A 20,385-nucleotide genomic window follows, 5' to 3' on the forward strand; every position below is an offset into this window, starting at 1 on the left:
CTATGATACACGTATCTGTGATGACTTGGGGCGTGGCATGAAAGCAACACAGCCAGAGAACCGGTATGAGTCCCTTTATTGGCACCAACTTTGCCCCCAATGTCCCTTTTACTCTCCGGCCTGGAAAAAAGCTCTCCCACAAACCTGCAGCAGCTTCCGGCTGCAGCTACTCCTGTCCAAGCGCTGTAGTCAGAATGACTACAATCAATCACTCCAGCAGGGCAGGATAATGAGTCCAGGAAGCCAAGAATAATTCTAGCAAGACAAGATAAGCACACAGAAGCACGTTTCTAATTCAAACTGTCAGGAGGAATGCCAGGAATGAAGGCCGCAACTCTCAATACTAGATGAATTCAGCGTTTGTTCCCGACAAACGCCCTTCCCAACTCCCTCTCCTTTAAACTCCATCCCCAAGTGTGCCTTGTGAAGAGAATCGGGGCCTTTCCTTCCCCGTAAGCCACACAACCCACGTTACTCACTTCTGCGTTCTTCCCTGTGCCCCCTAGGATGAGGAGGAGGTGGGCCTTGGTCTTCATCTGAACCCCCTCTCCCCTGTTCTACCTCTCCCCTGCTCTGCCCAGCCTGACTTTGCCCTTCCCCAGTTTCCTCCACAGCCAACTGAGCCACTCTCCCGCTCTCTGTCAGCTGTTCATCTTCTGTCTCAGATTCAGACTCCGACGGGCGCAAGATATTATCAAAGGTGACATGCCAGGATTTTTTGGGTGGCATGATAGCATTCACCAATACCAAACAACACAAATATTCTTAAAAACATGCCTTGGTCTTGCGTGATTTGCAGAGGCTGCGGAGACCATGTGATAATGTGTGTGTGTGTGAGAGTGTGTGTGTGTGTCACAGAGCTTCCAAAAATCCCCTAAATATGGTATCTGTTTTCATACGATTTTTGTAGGTTGTGCAGGCAGCAAAAGAGCATTCTCTTAAGCCACTTCAAGAAAGAAAACCCCACCCAACCTGGCGCTGCTTCCATTTGTCCACCATTTTTAAAAAAAGAAAGAAAGAAAAGATAATACGTGAATAATTGTTTCGCTTTTGTGTGTGTGGTGGGGAGTGTGATAACCCAGCAAAGTCAAGTGACACATTTGTCGAAGTTTTGAAAGGCCGAGGAGAAAAGATTTGCCATCAAAGCCTTAAGTCTAATACGTTGTGAAAATCCAACCGCTGTGTTATTTTTCCCAATGTTTAATAGCCTTAAGTTTTATTTTCAACGGTTGGTTAGAAAAGCAGGAATAAAATTTCCTCAAAAATGTTTCAAGAAAAAGAGACGCCGAGAAGAGAAACGATGAATGAGCTGAAGAAGAAAAAGTGGGTGTGACCAGACTCTCATATCCAGAGAGACAGGATATAGTTTAAGATTTAATTTGAAAACAGTTGAAGCCATCCATTAATATAAATATCCCCAAATTTTTCAGGTTTAACTTCATATAAACATCACCCTCAAATCTTAAACACAAAGCATTCTAGATATTCATCTTTTGGTCATCAGCTTCTCAAAACTTTAAAGGATTGGGGGAGGACTACCCAGCCCTTTTCAAAATACTTTTCTAAATGTGGCCAACTAAAAGATTTGTGGGCAATTAATGGGGCAACTAAGATGATCGAAGCCCTGGAGACTAAACCATGTGAAGAACAGCTGCAGGATTTGGGTCTGGCTAATCTAGAGATAAGAAGGACTGGGGGGGGGGTGACATGATAGCAGGATTCCAGTATTTGAGAGGCTCCCACAAAGAAGGTGGGGGTGGGGGTTTAAATTATTTTCCAAAGTACCAGAAGGCAGGACAAGAAACAATGGTTGGAAACTAATCAAAGAGAGAAGCAACCTGGAATTAAGGGGAAACTTCCTAACAGTGAGGACAATTAACCAGTGGAACAGCTTGCCACCTGAGGTTGTAGGTGCTTCACTGCTGGAGGTTTTTAAGAAGAGATTGGACAGCCATTTATCTGAAATAGTGTAAGTTCTCCTGCTTGAGCAAGGGGAGAAGATCTCCAAGATCCCTTCCAGCTCCTATCCTATCCTATCCTATCCTATCCTATCCTATCCTATCCTATCCTATCCTATCCTAACTTATCCTATCCTAACCTATTCTATCCTATCCTATCCTATCCTGTTCATATTGTTAACCATTTTCAGTGGCAAACGAGAAGCAGCTCTGGAAGCAGAGTCATTTCCCAAGAGAACTATGAACCTAGATCTTCAAAGAAACTAGCAACCTCAGGTAAGGTAGTGGCCCAGATGCGTCACATGCTGCATCCTGACAAACAGCTTACCCCAATCCCGATCCAAAGAAAAGCAGGTTGACTCAATGCAAGATTTCCACAAGTTTTCATGGTATATTCCCAGAGGAGTAATGACAACAACCCAGTTTTCGGTGAATATGCCAGTGAACAAAAGCGCAGAAGCCAGCGTCAGAAGAATAGGGCTGAAGATCTTTAGGAGAAGTAGCGGCCACCACATTGTCAGTATTCCTGATTCAGGAAACTCTAGGAAATTGAGCTTCAGTTTTTGCTTCAACTCCGAGATAAGACACCTCAAGGAACCTCAGGTGAAGGATGAAATAATAGGTGGAATAATACCACAGGTAACAGAGCGTGTCAGATTAAGAGCTATGAAAGGCTTGGAACAAAGTACAGTGAGTGTCATTATATGCTCAAGATTTATTATCGTGGTTTAGAGATCAAGGAGAAAATAGGCGGGGCTTACTTTGGCGTTGAGTCATGCCGGTCACATGACCACGGAAATGTCTTCAGACAGGGCTGGCTCTTCAGCTTTGAAACGGAGATGAGCACCACCCCCTAGAGTCAGGAACGACTAGCACATATGTGTGAGGGGAACCTTTACCTTTAATATTTTTGGGAGGTAGGTCCCAATGACCGATTCTTGTTCTCTTTGATTGCTTCAGGTCTATTTTCTGGAACTGAGTCAAGATTCTTTGGTTCTTCTCAATTTATTTGCAAAAGTTGATCAGATGGGCATTTCCATGTCATTTTTCAGCAATGGTGATGTAGCGCCTTTGAAAGCTGCCTCAAATCCTTGGTCTATTAATGCAAGGACCAGGCCTTCAGCATTGTGCTGCCCCCTAGTGCCGCATAATGGGGTGAGCTCCCATTATTTGTCCCAGCTTCTGCCAATTTAGCAGTTTGAAAGCACGTAAAAAATGCAAGTAGAAAAATAGCACCAGAGGGTGAAACAAGAAACAATGGATGGAAACTAATCAAGGAGAGAAGCAACCTGGAATTGAGGAGAAACTTCCTAACAGTGAGGACAATTAACCAGTGGAACAACTTGCCTTCAGAAGTTGTAGGTGCTTCATCACTGGAGGGTTTTAAGAAGGGACTGGACAGCCACTTGTCTGGAATGGTATAGAGTCTCCTGTTTGAGCAAGGGGTTGGGCTAGAAGACCTCCAAGGTCCCTTCCAGATCTATTCCATTCAATCATTTCTGATTCTCAGAAACTGTCTCAATAGGTCCCTGCAGTTTTCTTGGGAAGATGTTTCACAAGTGCTTCCTTCCTAGAGCTGAGAGAAAATGGATGGCCTGAAGTCACCCAGTTGGCTTTTTGCTTAAGGCCAGACTAGAACTCACAGTCTCCTGGTTTCCAGTCTGATGCTTTAACCACTACACTGAACTGGCTCTCCCTCCTTATATTTTATGGTAAATCATGAGTGACATTCAGCTGGTCCTAGGCATTTTAGTCTGTGATCAAAATAAAATTTTCTTTATATCCATTTCCTTCTCCTTATTTATTCAAACATTGGCTACTGAACACATTTTATATTTAACAGCCCTTATTTATGGTGATTGAAGTCTTAGCTTTGTTACTTATCAGAGTCTTAAATTCTATGTTGGACTCACTAAGTTACAAATAAGTCCCTAACTCACTGAAAATGAGTGATTACTTAGTTCTCATTAATTTCAGTGGTGCTGAGGGGTAGCTGACATAGTTGGCATCCAACTCCAATCAAGTTTCCCTTCTCCATTGAAACTCTCACAAAACATTGCAAATATTTGTGCCTTTTTATTAGAGAATATATTTTGCACATGTTTAGAGATAAAAAGTTCAGTCATTGATACAAAAACCATATTTGAAAGTAGTTCAAATTGCATAAATGCAGAGATGGCTAAATTGACGAGCGAGCTAAAAAATGAAGAGAACTCTAAGTACTACGAAGTATGGGGAATTTGGTATAACTGGTTAAAGAATAGGATAAAAATAGGATAATAGGCTATGATTTGTTAGACACCCGAAATGGACTCAATTGTATAGAAATGTAGAGAATTGTATAGAACTGTATATTGTATAGCTATGGATGGAATTTGCCTAATGTTTGATCTATGAAATGTGTAAACACTGCACCTCGGATCAAGATTGTGATTGTATATTGTCTTTTTAAAAAATTGGAAAATTCAATAAAGTATTTAAAAAAAAAAAACAAATTGCATAAATTCAATTGAATTGGAAATATCATTTTCCTCTCCAAATATTTTCAGACCTAAAGACTCTGTTGAAGAACAGGTGATTATACAGATATGATGTTGAGGAAGAGCTGATTTATACAGATACAATTATAAATGCCAAAGCCTGAGAGCGTATGCCACGAGTTATACAATTCTTTAGCATTCCTTATCCTAAAATGCAAAAACTCTGATTTCTAGGAAATAAAAATTTTAAAGGTATGATATAGAAAAGGGGGGAATCTGAGATGCAATGAAGGTGAGGTTGGGGCCGGGTGTTTATCCAGAGAATTCTTGATCCCCATCAGAGGAAGAAAAGAAGGCATGGCAGGGATAATTCCATCCTATTTCTTTTGGCAGGAAGAAAATTAATTTTCTTTTTTCTTTTCCCTTGGGCAGAATGGAAATCAACTTTCCTGAAAGAATCTATGGAGATTCTCAGTCATCCAGCTCAGGGTTATTCCAAAGGTGCTTTTTACAAAAGGCAATTAGATTTTTTCTTCCCCCTTGAAGATGTTTCACTTCTCATCCAAGACGCTTCTTCAGTTCTGACTGAATGGTGGAGGAGGGAAAGGATTTATATTCCTTGCAGTCATCTGGTCGTTAGTACTCTTTCTGAAAGTCATGGAGGCCACTTGTAAATTTATCTTTGCCCTCTGGGTCATCTGAATAGTGCAAATGGGTGTGGACCAGATGTCAGCAACCTGCGGCTCCGGAGCTGCATGCGGCTCTTTGGACTGTGGCTCCCTGTCGGGTGATCCCACCACTGGCTGGCCCCGCCCCTCACCCTCCCCTTCCAGTCACTCCTCGCCTGGCCTGAGAATGTAAGGGCTACGGCAGGGGATGGAGAAGCGGGTGGGGCAGAGAGAGGCATAGAGAGAGACAGAGAGGGGGAGAGAGGGAAAGAGAGGGGGGAGGGAGGGAGGGAAGGAGGGAGGGAGGGAGAGAGAGAGACATCAAATGGGTTTTGTGGTTCCCGGTGTTTTTTTAACAACCGGTTCTCTGCCCTAATGACCGGCTGGGTAGGCATGGCTAGGAGGTCATGTGACTGGTGGAAGTGAGTGATGTTGAGTTGGCCACGCCCACCCAGGTTTTGTGGCTCCTGGTGTTTTTTTTTTTTCTGTGGGAAACGGGTACAAATGCCACTTTGAGTGTTTAAGGTTGCAGACCCCAGGTGTGGACCTTGGAGACCACAGATAAACCAAAAAGCACCTTTGGTTTCCTGGAAGGAGGAAAGAAGGGAGAAGTGTCGAATTCCTGCTTTCTGGGACCTTCTTGCAGGAGTCTCCCAAAGTTCTTCACATTTGCAAATCCCAATGGACTTCAGAAAGAAACAATCTGGATATTTTAGAGAAAAATGGGATGGGCAGGGGATGGGAATGTATGGCTAAACTAATTCTTCTGCCTTCATGCTTCATCTTATAAATTTGGTGCAGGGCCAATAATTCTGATCTGTGCCTCCAGGTTACCAATGCAGCTTCACTGGTCATCTCCAAAGACAGTGTCATATTTCTCCTATGCTGTTGATGCTCTGTTCTTATGCAATTTATAAGTAAGACCACCTGTCCGAAGGGAAAAATAATGGATTAGCCACCCAGCAGATGAAGTAGAATTTTTTAAAAAATAAATAACCAGGAATCTATGGAGTTCTGAACTCAACCTCATCTCTTTATTCATCTGTTTATGACCAAACTCTAATCCTTAAAAATCAATGGTCCAGAATAGATCTATTGCTAATAACTGCGCACAATCTTAATGTCAGGTATAGAGGTAAACTAGTGTTTCCTAAATGTCTGGAACTTCAAATCTTTTTGGTCCCAACCAAGCAAGGGATTGGATAAACTGTAATACAGGATACATGTTGTGACCCCGACTCCTGAGCCTGTCCTAACAGAGGAAGAGGACTCAGAAGGTGATGGGGAGGAACTGATAAGGCCTCCCTCTCCAGGACCCTCCTCTCTGGCAATGCCTCAGGTTCCATCCGAAGGCCAAGAGGAACAGCCTGGGATATGCCAGGAGGAAAGCATATTGGAACAACAACAGATAGGGAGCGAGGATGTTGAATCCTGGCTTGATCCCAGGCAGCGTCAGAGGGAGAAGCGTGTGCAGCAACGAAAGAGGCATGGGAGGGCCAGAGATTGAGCTGAGTCACTGAGCCACAACCCATAAGGAATAAAAGTGGGTGTGATTGCTCTTCAGGCTTTGTGACGGTCAAAGTTAAAAACCTGAGAGTCACATCGCATTACCTGAAATCTGGCATATTTGGATTGGACCTTGGCTAACTCTTGTTTCATGGATTACTTTTTGCTACTGAACCGGACAGAGGATAAACTCTCTCTTGCTGACTGTGAGTGAAAACTGACTTGGCAGGCATTTCGCAGTTTACTGCCAAAACTCTTATGTGCAAGGGTGTCTAGTCTGATTGCTTAATAAAATCTTGGCAGGCGTGCCTGGTTGTGTGTTTGCCTGTGTGGGGAAGGGGGACAGAACAATATATAAGATGTTTGGATGTTTAAACTTTGCTGAATCCTCTTCTGCCAGGGAAATGTGCTTAGTTCCCAACGCAAAATGAAATAAATTTCACAGTTGTGAAAATATACAGAATGCATAAAGATGTATATTTTAAAAAAATCTCACCAGGGTATCCAAAAAAAGATCCTTACCAGTTAGAAGGTACAAAGGAAAAGAGGCCCAACCCAAGCCGAAAGACCATCCATATAGCTTGGTGGAACCAATCCCTCCTGAGAAAATGGACATGGCAATCATGACGCAGAGGCCTGAAAATCAAGGGAGAGGTAGAGGTAGAAACATTTCCTTCAGAAGTATGGAAGACATCAATGGCCTTTTCTGCTCTCATTACAAAGAAGTCAACAGCCTCTTGGGATTCTTATTGCATTAGAATAGTATTTCATATTTCCTCCAAATTCAGAAACTGGCATAGGGAAGGTTGGATTAATTTGCCTCCCCCACCCCATCTCGGTTTCATATTTTTCTATTCACAAATCTGCTCTAACAGTGAATTGCATCCACTGAAATGGTGAGTTGCCCCTGGTTCGGACCGGTTCGCAAGAACTGGTACTAAAACCTGCGGGAGGCCCCGCCCACTGCCCCGGATGTCATCATCGGTGATTTGCGCATGCGATTCCGTTGCGAACCGGTAGTAAAGGTAAGTAGCACCCATCCCTGATCCACTGCCTTGTACCTTTCTGATTGTATCATCAATAGTTTTCAAGGGGGCCAGAGCAGTGGTGAAATGCACTTACCTTCACTACCAGTTCAGGAACAGGAGTGTGCAGGAGCATGCACAGAGGGTAAAAAAATGGGATGTAATGACATCCCGGTGAATGGGCAGAGCCTTCCGGTGCTACCGGTTTGGTGAGCTGGATAGAACTGTGCGAATTTTACCACTGGGCCAGAGGATGGGGTAATCCTGTCTGGTTGATGACAGATTGTAGAAACAACTGCAATTATACAATTTCCCAAAACTCAAATGTCTATATTTGGGCTTGTGGTTATTGCTGTTGTTTTGATGCTTTAAGTTTGTACACTGCCTTGTACCTTTCTGATTGTATCATCATCATCAATTTAGACACAGCCGTGTCCATTATTTTGGGATGCCTTTTCAACTTCCCTGTCTAGCCTACATCTCTGAGATTTTGGGGTGGTTTCCCATTCATGTATTAGGCAGGTTAAATATTGCTTAGATGTTTGAGATCATCCAACAGCAGATAGGTTCTACTATTTTCTGAGATGGTATGTAATATTACAATTCTTTTTTTTTTAAATGGCTAAAACATATGAAGAAATGAACTTCAAAAGCAGGCAGAATATAGAATTAGGAATGACAGTATGGGTGTTTTAATCACTTGATAAAGAGTTCTTTTAAAACTGCTTAGAGAGGGATGTAAAGCACTGTGAAGCGATATATAACTCTAAGTGCTATTGCTATTTGAACCTTCCTCAGAAAACTTGAACTGAAATGAACTTCAAAAACAGGCAAAATATAGAATTAGGAATTACAATATGGGTGATTTTTTTTAGATCACTTGATAAAGTGGAAGTTTCAAATAGCACTTGGACTTATTTAACCCTTCATAGTGCTTGACAGCCCTCTCTAAGCAGCTTACAGAGTCAGCATATTGCCCTCAACAATCTGGATCCTCATTTTATTGATCTCGGAAAGATTAAAGGCTGAGTCAACCTTGAGCCCGTCAGGATCAAACTGCTGGCAGTTGGCAGAATTAGCCTGCAATACTGCATTCTAACCACTGTGCCACCCTGACTCGTTGTTGTGGCCCGCCAGCTGCCAGCAGAGCTTGAGGCAGACTTGGTCAATGAGGAGGTTGGGGAAGAACGTGGGCCACTTCTGGAGCCTGGGGAAGGCTGTGATGGATGCTCAGAGTCTGACACAGAGATAGAGCCAGGGCCATCCGACATTTCCCAGCCACGGGAGAGGCAGCTGCCTTTGGAGGCTGAGATGAGTGAGGAGGAAGAACAGCTGGGGCCTGTTCCAGATGCACGTATGCGCAGAGCAGTTAGGAGAGGTGAACAAGGGAGAACAAGGAGTTGACTCAGGAAGCAAAGCAAACGTGGACGCTGAATGGTCCCTCCCTGGCTGGGGAATAAATAGAAGGAAAGGGTTCGTATTCCTAGAGATTTTGCTCATTGTGTTTCATACAACAAGGATTGCTTGCCAGAACTTAAGTTGTAGCCTTTCGGCTGGGAGCTCACAGCCTTGCACTGAATGAACTGATAAGGCCTATTGCTGCAGTTAACTCCTTGCAGGACTGAAGTTTTTGGTGGGTGAAGGCAATTAATTCACAAAAGGTAAATAAAAGGGATTTTTCATGACAAAGAGTCCGTTTCTTGCTTCTGCTAAGGCTGAGTCAGAACACTAGTCTAGTCTAGTCTAGTACAGTACTATAATACACAGAGACACACAGAGACACACACACACTAGTAGTGAAAGTGTTTGAACTAAGCCACACAAAAAAACCGTATCTGGGAAAAGACTCTTGTAAACGTTCTTACCTGCAGTAAAGCTGGCAATATATGTGATCTGGCTCATGGAGATATTGCCAAGACTGGGTTGCCTATTCATGGTGCAAAGCCCACCGAGAGAGACAGCTCCAGCGATCATCCCCAGGAACATGAAGGTTCGGATGGCATGAAAAGAAGCTGTAGGGAGCCAATGCAGACACAAGATAAGAATTCAAGGCGGAGGCTCCTGGGCCTTTCAGGTGAGTGATGCATTTGGAATATTGAATCTTACCTGACACCCCTTCCACACCAAGTGAGTTACATAATTCATGTTCACAATATTTCCATAGACCTATATGTAGTCCGGAATCTGCTATCCAATAGTCTGAGCCCAAGGCAAGGAGCAGGCACAGAAGGCTGATGCAGGAACACACTCCAGCACCAATATGCAGGGCACTCATTTCTATGGGATGCACTGGTCTGCCACCGGTCAAAAGATCTAGGATGGAACTGGAGGACATTAATTTTATGTTATTCATTATGTTGTTCATTACTTTGATCATTTATGATAACGCATCTTAATTACTTTGTCTGCTAACAATTTGAGTGTGTCTGTGTGTGATTTTAGTGCACGGTAAACTCCCTGGGAAAAATGAGAGCTGTTGAGAGCCAGGTGGTGGCTTAGTGGTTAAGACACTAGGCTGGATAGCTGGCAGCCCAGGTTCAAGACCTGAAATGCCATGCGACCTACCTCCTGCTCACCTAGCAGTTCAAAAGCATGAAAATGTGCAGTGATGGGATTCAAATAATTTAACAACTGGTTCTCTCCCCTAATGACTGGCTGGGAGGCATGGCCATGGTGGGTCTGGCCAGGGGTGTGACAGGCAGCACTTCGCCTGGGTTGCCCCGTTTTGGGCCTAGTAAAGTGGTTGCTTGCTCCCGGTTTGCACCGGCAGTAAAAATCTGTTGTCGATTGCAGAACCGGTAGTAATGGCTGGCTGGCCATGCCCCCAAACCAGTCCCTCAGTCATCACTCGCTCGCCCCGGCCACCATGTTCATTGCCGCCATGTTCTTCTTTTTTTTATTGAAAAGTTTTTTAAAATTTTACACATATTTTCCCCTCCCTTCTCCCCCCTCCTGCCCCCCCCTTTCCCCCCCCTGGACTTTCCAGAGCAAATACAGGGTAAATCATTTAACAAACATAAAAAAAACATAAGCTAACTATCTATAGATTTATCTCCCTCTTGCACTTTAACTCCCCTTGTTCATATCTAAATATAACTATTTAAACCAATTATTGCTTGAAAGTAATCAATCCAACTTCATTCTTGTCCATTCTTCAATAATAATTCATTTCCCGACTTGACTACTGCAATGCTCTCTACATGGGGCTCCCCTTGAAGTGCACCCGGAAGCTCCAACTGGTCCAGAATGCGGCTGCGCGAGTAATTATGGGAGCAACATGGCATTCACATGTAACACCTCTTCTACGCGAGCTGCACTGGCTTCCGGTGGCCTTCCGAGTGCGCTTCAAGGTGTTGGTTCTTACCTTTAAAATGCTCCATGGCTTAGGACCTGAGTACTTACGAGACCGCCTGCTGCAACCGATAACCTCCCACCAACCAATACACTCTCACAGAGTAGGCCTACTCATAGTACCATCATTAAAACAATGTCGTCTAGTAGTTCCAAGGGAGAGAGCCTTCTCTGTGGGGGCACATACTCTTTGGAACAAAATACCCCCTGGAATACGAATAATCCCAGATCTTCGCACTTTCTGACGTGCCATGAAGACCTTTCTGTTTCAACAAGCAGGGCTAGCATAAACACCTAAATTCTATGCCAAGGTCTGAGCAGATACATGATATTGTGGAAAAATTTCACCCGGAGTTTAAAAATGTCATCCACGGCAACTGTAGCTAAAACAGGGGGAAAACCTACTACCAATCCCCTACCTATGGCCTCCCCATCAAATCAAAGGTCAATAGAAAATATGTTGGGGAAAGAAAAAGATAGAACAGAGTTGACAGTAAATAGCATGCAGAATATGTTACAGATGATACCAGCGTGCCCACCGTCCCTGTCCTAACGTTTCCTTTTATTCGTATCCATTTCATGTATTAATAATTATGTTTACACTTGTATCTGTTATCAAATACATGCTTGACAAAATACATAAATAAAATTTTACGATTCTTAAATGATTAAAGACATAAAGAAATACAATCTCACCACCTTAGAATCCGTTCCTTGACCTTCCTGCAGGTGATAACTCTCTGGAGTAGAGATCTAGAATGCTTGAGCTCCACTGCCAGAGACTATATTGACGACTATCACTTCCTTTACAGCTTAAGGGACTCTCCCCACCTCTATATAATTCGTTTCCTGTTGAATTTCTTAATTCTTGACACCCTAAGATCTTAAAATGGTTGCAATACATCAGCCAATGCAAGAGTCACTGAAGTTTGAACTATTAAACTTAGCATCTAGAAATAAATGTTATTCATTGATTAAGTTTCTATGCCTTTCAATTTATTCAAAAAGTCCATAAACATTTTATTCATTTATTCATAGGTCAAACTTCTTAACCATCCCCCTCTCTCAAAGAGGGGCTCGTGTTCTATATCTAGAGTTTCTGTATCATTTCTACTTGCTACTGGAAGGGTGCCGACCTCTCAGCAAGAAATGAAATTTTAAAAGAAGTGTCAGATGTAAATGCCTTATTCCCTAATCTGTAAATAATGTATATATGGGATATCAGGGGTTAACTTATTCTTTGTTCCCTAATGTATTCATAATTCACCACTCCCATCCTTGACTCCGCCCCCTGTATATATAAGGAGCCACCCTCACCTTTTCCCTTTGCTTCTATCTGTAAATATTCAGTGAATATAGAATGCCTGTTAAGATTAAAAAGAGATATATTTGAACCTCTAATCTTTATTATCATTATTGAGTCTGATCCTAAAAATATTGCAACAAACTGGTAGCAGAGGATGGTTAATTGACTCAATAAATAATTAAAAATGTCTAAGAAAGATAGGCCCAACACCAGGGCCTACAGCAAAGAAATAGAAACTGAACAAGAAATAATCAACGAATCCACAAACGCGATTTTGAGAGAATCCGAAGAGTACACCACAGAAGAAGAAGAACTAATAAATGAAAATAATGACCAGGAGGAAATCGAAATAGAAAATAACGAACTCAGGTCAGAAATATTAAAGATATTAAAAAGCCAGAAGAATGATGAAAGTCTCATCGCGAATCTCCAAGAAATACTGAAAAACAGCGGAGCAGCGAGAGAGAAAAACATCGTCAAAGAGAAACCCAAAGACCAAAAAACTGTGAGTGAAATGACTACAGAGAAAGTCGTTATGAAAAAGAAAAGATGTGATGCCGCGCGAAATTTTGAATGGCAGCCATCTTGGTTTCAACAAGCCTCCAAAGGGAGCGAAGCAGAGCCAATCAAAATGCTCAGTTCAAAATTTCTGGCGCGAAAAACGTTATCAGACAACGAAAGCGAAAAGGAAGATTCGAAATCTCCAGAAGAACCCGAATCAGATAGCGAAGACGATTTTGCCAAATCCCAAATAAAATCAGCAATGAAGACGCTTTTTGCTGCATTTGGACCAAAATTAAAAATCTCCAAAGCGCCAACGAAGAAGCAAAAGAACAAGCCGATACCTCAAGACCTACACGCTCCCATCCTGACTTCGAGAGCGACGACGCCCGAACCCAGAGAGCCATGCCGATTCCGCCCCACGCCGCAGACCGGATCAAACATCAACGCACACAGGAGAAAGAGAAGAACAGCCGCCGCCATCAGAACTCCTAAAACCGAGCCAGAGACCGACTCGTCTGAAGAGGAGCAGAGCGAACGAGCTGAAATGGAGAGAACCTTCCACGACGATGCCAAAGAAGAAATGAGCAGCGCGCATGTGCGAAACCACGCAGACGGTCCGGAAAGACTTGAACTGGCCAGAGAACCGCGCAGACTCGTTGCGAGCATCCCTATGCCGTTTTGCAATTTCCTGCACTTGCGAGATCACGGACTACCTCAGGTTGTAAGTAATGGACAAAATAATGTGGGAAACTTACCCAGTGACTTCCCAAAACTTAGAGTTGATGGCATTAATTTGCAAGAGTGGTATCAACAGCTCCAGGTTGTCTTTATGAAAGAAAATTTACTATTCTTTATCACTAGTCCTCCAAGAAGACCTTGGACTTTAAAAATAGATTGTTTACATCATAGAGCATTCTTCTTAATAATATCTAGCGTATCTCCTGCAATGTATCATAGTATCAAACCAAACCTAACTGTCTCAGAAATAATTCAATGCATGTTTAATCTATTCCACAGCGACAGTGTAGCTACCACTACGAGAATGTCTAAGGATTTCTTTTCTTCTAGAGTAAAACCAGGGGTTTCCATAAGTGAGCATTTGATATCTCTAAACAAAATAAGAGCTGAACTGCATCTGAGGGGGGAAGTGATTTCAGATCAAACAATGAAAAGTGTTATTATCAATTCACTTGATTCATCATGGGATAGTTTTATGTCACACTTAGACACCATCAATCTTGGATATTTATCCATAGAGAGTCTATCTAACAAATTGATAGCTGAAGACAATTCAAGAAAAAATCGTTCTAGCAATCACACAGAACACAAATCTTTTAGGAAGGTAGCTTTCCAAGAAAAATACAATGAAACTTTTAAATGCCACAATTGTGGGTCCAGGGAACACAATAGAAGAGACTGTCCCAAAATATCAAAGGAGAGACATAGACCAGAATATAGAAGCAGATACAATTATAGACAGTCTTCCACAGATAGATATAAATATAGAAGCCCACCAAACTACAGAGAGAGTAGAGGGGGTAGAGAAAATTCAAAAGAGAGAAAATCTGGTTCACTGAATGGACTAAATAAACAAGACAACACTAAAACACAACAAAATGAGAACAATAATTGGCTTATCGATTCTGGGGCAACCAATCACACCACTAATAACAAAAATATTCTATCTTCATTTACAGAAGATAAGTTTGTAATAAAGGTGGCTAATCAAGAAAAAGTTCAAGTATTAGGCAGAGGAAACATAACATTGCCTGGTCTAGGAAAAATAGAGGGGGTATTGTTAATCCCTGAAATACCTCATAACATACTAAGTGTCATAAAACTAAGTAGAGATTCTGATATCAATATAGTTTTCTCAAAGGGGAAAGCAACTTTAGAGAAGAACAAAACAAATGTAGGTACTGTGATGATTAAAGGAGGCCTACCCTATCTAGTAACAAAAGAAAGATGGTTACATAACATTGACTCAAATATGGAGGATTGTATTGAGGCAGATGATGAAAATGTTAGTAACAGTGACAATGATGAATGTGAAATATCTCATGATCACACAAATACACACATGCACATATTTGGAGTCACTGCAGACGTACATATACCTAAGCAGTTGAGAAGAAAGGGAGAAAACGTATCCAGAAGATTAAGATTTATGGGATATGAAACTGGCACCAAAGGGTACAGATTCATTGATAATAATAACAAATTTATAGTCTCCAGAACAGCTGTGTTTCATGAACAAGCAAATTGGTCTAAATTACATCTTAATGAAATATTTCCAGATAAATACAAAGATACAAAATCTCGTGAGGAAGGAACAATAGAGAATCAAAATATCAACAAAAATACAAACAAAACCAAAACTTGGACAAATAGTCAGCACAAAATAAAGACAGACACATTAACAAAAAAGGAAGCAAGATATTTGCATGACAACCATAGCAAACCTAAAAGAGCTATTAGAAACAATAGAAATCAAATACCAGGTAAATACAGAGATTATATAATGTATATGGATGGTGAACAAATAACACCTAATACATATGAGGAAGTATTAAAACTCCCTTATGAAGAAAAAGAAAAATGGGAACTAGCTATGAAAAAAGAGATGGAAAGTTTGCAAGGATTAAATGTATTCACACCTGCGACCGCACCTAAAGATAAAACAATCATAGGTACTAGGTGGATTTATAAAATTAAGAATCTAGAAGGAGGCAATACTCTATACAAAGCCAGATTAGTTGCACAAGGTTATGCACAAAAATATCCGGAGGACTATACTGACACATACTCTCCCACAGTGAGAACAGAGAGTGTTAAAACAGCTCTGGTAGTGGCATCTGCACTCAATCTTGATGTATTCCAATATGACATACAGACTGCGTACTTACACGCGAAACTAGATAAGGAAATATATGTAAGGGCACCACACAGTCAATACACTAATAAGAATGAAATCTGGCTATTGAACAAAAGTCTATATGGGTTAAAACAATCTGGCAAAAGATGGTATGATTGTTTGGTAAAAGTACTTAAGACCATGGATTTTAACGCTACCACCGCTGATAACTGTTTCTTTGTAAAAAAAAGTGATGATCACATTGAATTCGTGTTAATTTATGTAGATGATATTTTATATATAGGAAAACACAAGGAGAGAAGAGAAACCTTTGTAAATAAGCTAAACGAACATTTTTCGTTGAAATCTCTAGGTAAAGTAAACAAATACCTTGGTGTACAAATTAACAAAACTAGAAGGGGATTCAAACTCACTCAGAAAGATAAGATTATTGAACTTCTAAACAAATGCAATTTAAACAACGCTAAACCATGTGACACTCCCATGCAAACTGATTTCCTTAGAAACAATGATGAGTCTTCCCCTGAATTTAAAGATAATACATTCTATAGGTCAGTCATAGGTTCACTTCTTTATATATCTAATTGGACCAGGCCAGATATTGCATTACCTCTCAATTTATTGTCAAGACATGTTAGTAAACCAACTATGTATCATTGGGAAGCTGTCAAAAGAATTCTAAGATATCTAAAAAGTACATTAGATTTTTGTTTAGTATTAGAACCTAGTAATGACAAAGAGCCAAAACTTACTTGTTACGCAGATGCGGATTGGGCTGGAGATATATCATGCAGAAAGAGCACTTCTGGTTATATTTTTCTATTAAATAACTGTCCAGTTTACTGGTACACTGGTAAACAAGAACTGGTAGCCACATCAACCACAGAAGCGGAATATGTTTGTTTATCCAAAGCTGCAAATAACCTTGTATGGTTTAATGATTTGATTTCAGATGTCTGGAAAAAACCTGCTTTACCTTTTGTTATGCATGAAGATAATAAAGCAGCCATTGAAATATCCAGATCCGATGCCATTGGACAAAGATCCAGGCATATAGATATAAAGTTCAAACATGTGAGACAATTGTCTCAAGATGGATTTATCAAAGCAGTGCATTGTGATACCTCTGAACAATTAGCTGACATATTAACGAAGCCTTTACCTTCTAAACAGCACAAATATTTAACTTCAAAATTATATGTGTTATATTGTCCTGAATCTGAATGTAATTGGTGTTGTATAGCGAACCGGCATTTAGAGGGGGATTTGTCAGATGTAAATGCCTTATTCCCTAATCTGTAAATAATGTATATATGGGATATCAGGGGTTAACTTATTCTTTGTTCCCTAATGTATTCATAATTCACCACTCCCATCCTTGACTCCGCCCCCTGTATATATAAGGAGCCACCCTCACCTTTTCCCTTTGCTTCTATCTGTAAATATTCAGTGAATATAGAATGCCTGTTAAGATTAAAAAGAGATATATTTGAACCTCTAATCTTTATTATCATTATTGAGTCTGATCCTAAAAATATTGCAACAAGAAGAAAAAGAAACTTATTCAGCCACTCCTAGATATGAAGAATGAGGAATCTGATTTCTTTTTTGGCTCCCTTTTGATCGTTATGAGCAACTTGCTTCTGAATAAATGCCGTACTTTTGATTTTTTTGAGCTGCTCAAAAAACAAACAAGCGAATAAGCTAAAGTTCTGCTATGCAAAGCCAAGAAGACAAGTTTGTTCTGTGAAATGCAAGTCACGGCTTCGACTTTTGTCTTAAAAAGGGATGCTCTCACCAAGAAGCTTTTGCAGAAAATGGGAAAGAGTAAGAAAAGGAAAAGCTTTCTAGGTAATTCTGGTTAAGCGCTCATCGACACACAGAGAGCGTATCAAACAATCACATTATGACAACTCCCAATAATGAAATCACCATTTTGCTTATTGTAAATTCATCGGACACTGACCATCCCCAGAAATTAGGTTGCAATGAATGATAAGCTTGAGAAAACAAAATAGTTTATTATAATCTTGAATTTCTTTGTTACAAAAGGCATTTTGTTTTGTAGGAAGTTAGCACCCACCCCTCACCAAGAAGAATGAAATATTCTAGGAAATATTTAAAAAGGCAGAATATTATACCGCCCTGGATGAGAAATGGAGAAACATGTTTTTTGAGGCAGGAAGCAGACTCACTCTTAATAGCCCCCACCCTCCTCAATAGCCCACAGCAGATGCCAGCACTTCAGAGATAAAGAGATAGCTAGGTCTATTCATAAGAAAATGCCCTCACTCAAGATCCAACAAAGGTAGGATTAGCCCTCAGCCATAATAGGAATTGTCCAAAACCCTCTTCATTACATCATCACCTAGCAAGATTCAACCAGGCTGGGACTCAAAAGACAACCTACAAAGTTACCCCTACATTCCCCCCCCCCCCCAAAAAAAAAGGTTTTCACAATTTTGGCCACTAGTCTATTTAAAATCCTGTAGAGGAGTGATGGTGGCTGTTAATGACATGAGTTCTGGGTGCTTCAATGACCATAACTTTATACCGTAATAGTTGCCAAGCAAAATTTCGATCACCTCACTGTTGGGATACTGTGATGAAAGTAAGTGCAAGGACCAGTCCTAAGTCACTTTTGTCGGTGCTGTTGTAACTTTGGACAGCCATTAAATGAATGGTTGCAAGTTGAGGACGACATGCATGCCTTTCAATTCATTCAAAAAGCCCGTTAAGAAATCCCTTCAGTTCGTTCTGAATTATTTTCTGTAGCTTTATATCGTGAGCTAGGTTTTCTATTTTTGGATTGTTCTGTACCTAGGAGTGGATACTTGGACTTCCCTTTTCATTTCATTTTCATTTCATTTTATTAAATTTGTATACCGCCCTACTCCCGAAGGACTCAGGGCGGTGAACAGCCATAAAATAAAACATATAAATACAAAATTTAAAATAGAGATAAAACAAATTAAATAAATTTGGCTGAACCATTTTAAAACCCCAATTTAAAACCAAATTTAAAATTCCCATTTAAAAAGAGGAAAAGTTTAGGTCAGGCCAGCTTGATGGAATAGGAACGTCTTAAGCGCGCGGCGGAAGGTACGCAGATCCGGAATCCTCCGTATCTCCGGGGGGAGCTCGTTCCAGATTGTAGGTGCCCCCACAGAGAAGGCTCTCCCCCTGGGGGCTGCCAGTCGACATTGTTTGGCCGACGGCACCCGGAGGAGCCCCTCTCTATGGGAGCGTACTGGTCGGTGGGAGGCTATTGGTGGTAGTAGGTGGTCCCGTAAATATCCCGGCCCTAAGCCATGGAGCGCTCTGAAGGTGATAACCAAAACCTTGAAGCGCACTCGGAAGACCACCGGGAGCCAGTGCAGCTCGCGCAGGAGAAGCGTTACATGGGAGCGCCACGTCGCTCCCATCACCACCCACGCGGCCGCACTCTGTGCCAGTTGGAGCCTCCGAGTGCTCCTCAAGGGGAGCCCCATGTAGAGAGCGTTACAATAGTCCAGACGGGAGGTGACGAGGGCATGAGTGACCGTGCGTAACGAGTCCCGATCCAGAAAGGGACGCAACTGGCGGATCTCTTTCACTTCTAGCTATTACTGAAAAAGTGGTGACATCACAGCGAGAAAATAAAGGGAGGGGAGGAGAAATTCATCCTTTCTTAGATATGGACATGCTAGACAGCTTCTGATTGACCAAGACCAAAACATCACACTGAGTTGCTAAGTTTGGCTACTCTGCCAGTAAAGACCAGGTGGTAACGTGTAACTGAATGGCATAGGCTTGTACCTATGGATCATAAAACATGGGGTTAGAAGAAGTGGGACTCATCATACTACCCTTTCACAAAAAAAAAAAATACTTATCCAAACTTTGTTTGAAAACTTCCCATGATTGAACCCCTCTCGCTCAAGGAAGTAGGCTCTTCCACTGCTTAATACCACTCAGACAGGAAACATCTCATTTCAGATTTGAATGTCTCCCTGTAAAGTTCCTACCCATTATTTCCTGTCCTGTCTTCTGGAGCAGTAGATCATAAATCACATCTAACCACATCTTCTTCCCTGGGACACACCTTCAACTACTGGAAGAATGTTATGTTGCTATTATCTGTCCTTTCAACTTCTGGAACATACATTGTTCCTTTACCATTCTTCCTAGAATGTAATCTAGAGAAAAGAAGGACTGGGGAGGACATGATAGCAGTAGTCCAGTATTTGAGGGACTGTCACAAAGAGAAGAGGTTTCAACTTATTTTCCAAAGCACCAGAGGGCGAAACAAGAAACAATGGATGGAAACTAATCAAGGAGAGAAGCAACCTGGAATTGAGGAGAAACTTCCTAGCAGTGAGGACAATTAACCAGTGGAACAGCTTGCCTCCAGAAGTCGTGGGTGCGTCATCACTAGAGGATTTTAAAGAAGGGACTGGATAGCCACTTGTCTGGAATGGTACAGGATCTCCTGTTTGAGCAAGGGGTTGGACTAGAAGACCTCCAAGGTCCCTTCCAGATCTATTCCATCTCAGAAACTGTCTCTATAGGTCCCTGCAGTTTTCTTGGGAAGATGTTTCACAAGTGCTTCCTTCCTAGAGCTAAGAGAAAACGGATGGCCCAAGGTCACCCAGTTGGCTTTTTGCTTAAGGCCAGACTAGAACTCACCGTCTCCTGGTTTCTAGTCTGATGCTTTAACCACTACGCCGAAC

General features: G+C 41.5%; 1 protein-coding gene across 1 annotated transcript; it reads right to left on the reverse strand.

Annotated features, from left to right (window-relative positions):
* Nucleotides 1–4,843: 4,843 nt before the first annotated feature.
* LOC148112383 (lens fiber membrane intrinsic protein-like) lies at nt 4,844–9,956 on the reverse strand. Its single transcript, XM_087876704.1, has 4 exons — nt 9,744–9,956; nt 9,503–9,649; nt 7,135–7,248; nt 4,844–6,033 (listed from the first exon to the last, which is right to left on the reverse strand). Exons 1-4 carry the CDS (start codon nt 9,910–9,912, stop codon nt 5,987–5,989), a joined length of 477 nt encoding a protein of 158 aa, XP_087732830.1. The 5' UTR covers nt 9,913–9,956; the 3' UTR covers nt 4,844–5,986.
* Between the last annotated feature and the right edge of the window lie 10,429 nt (nt 9,957–20,385).

The sequence above is a fragment of the Pantherophis guttatus genome, chromosome 10 (genome assembly GCF_059756535.1).
Source record: "Pantherophis guttatus breed Tessera chromosome 10, ASM5975653v1, whole genome shotgun sequence".
In the NCBI taxonomy this organism is placed as follows: Eukaryota; Metazoa; Chordata; class Lepidosauria; order Squamata; family Colubridae; genus Pantherophis; species Pantherophis guttatus.

Coding starts and splice junctions, on each gene's coding strand:
- LOC148112383 (XM_087876704.1), bottom strand. CDS start 9,912: ATGAGTGCCCTGCATATTGGTGCTGGAGTGTGTTCCTGCATCAGCCTT. Junction 9,650..9,743: donor TGGTGTGGAAGGGGTGTCAG/GTAAGATTCAAT, acceptor GGCTCCCTACAG/CTTCTTTTCATGCCATCCGA. Junction 7,249..9,502: donor TATTGCCAGCTTTACTGCAG/GTAAGAACGTTT, acceptor CTTGATTTTCAG/GCCTCTGCGTCATGATTGCC.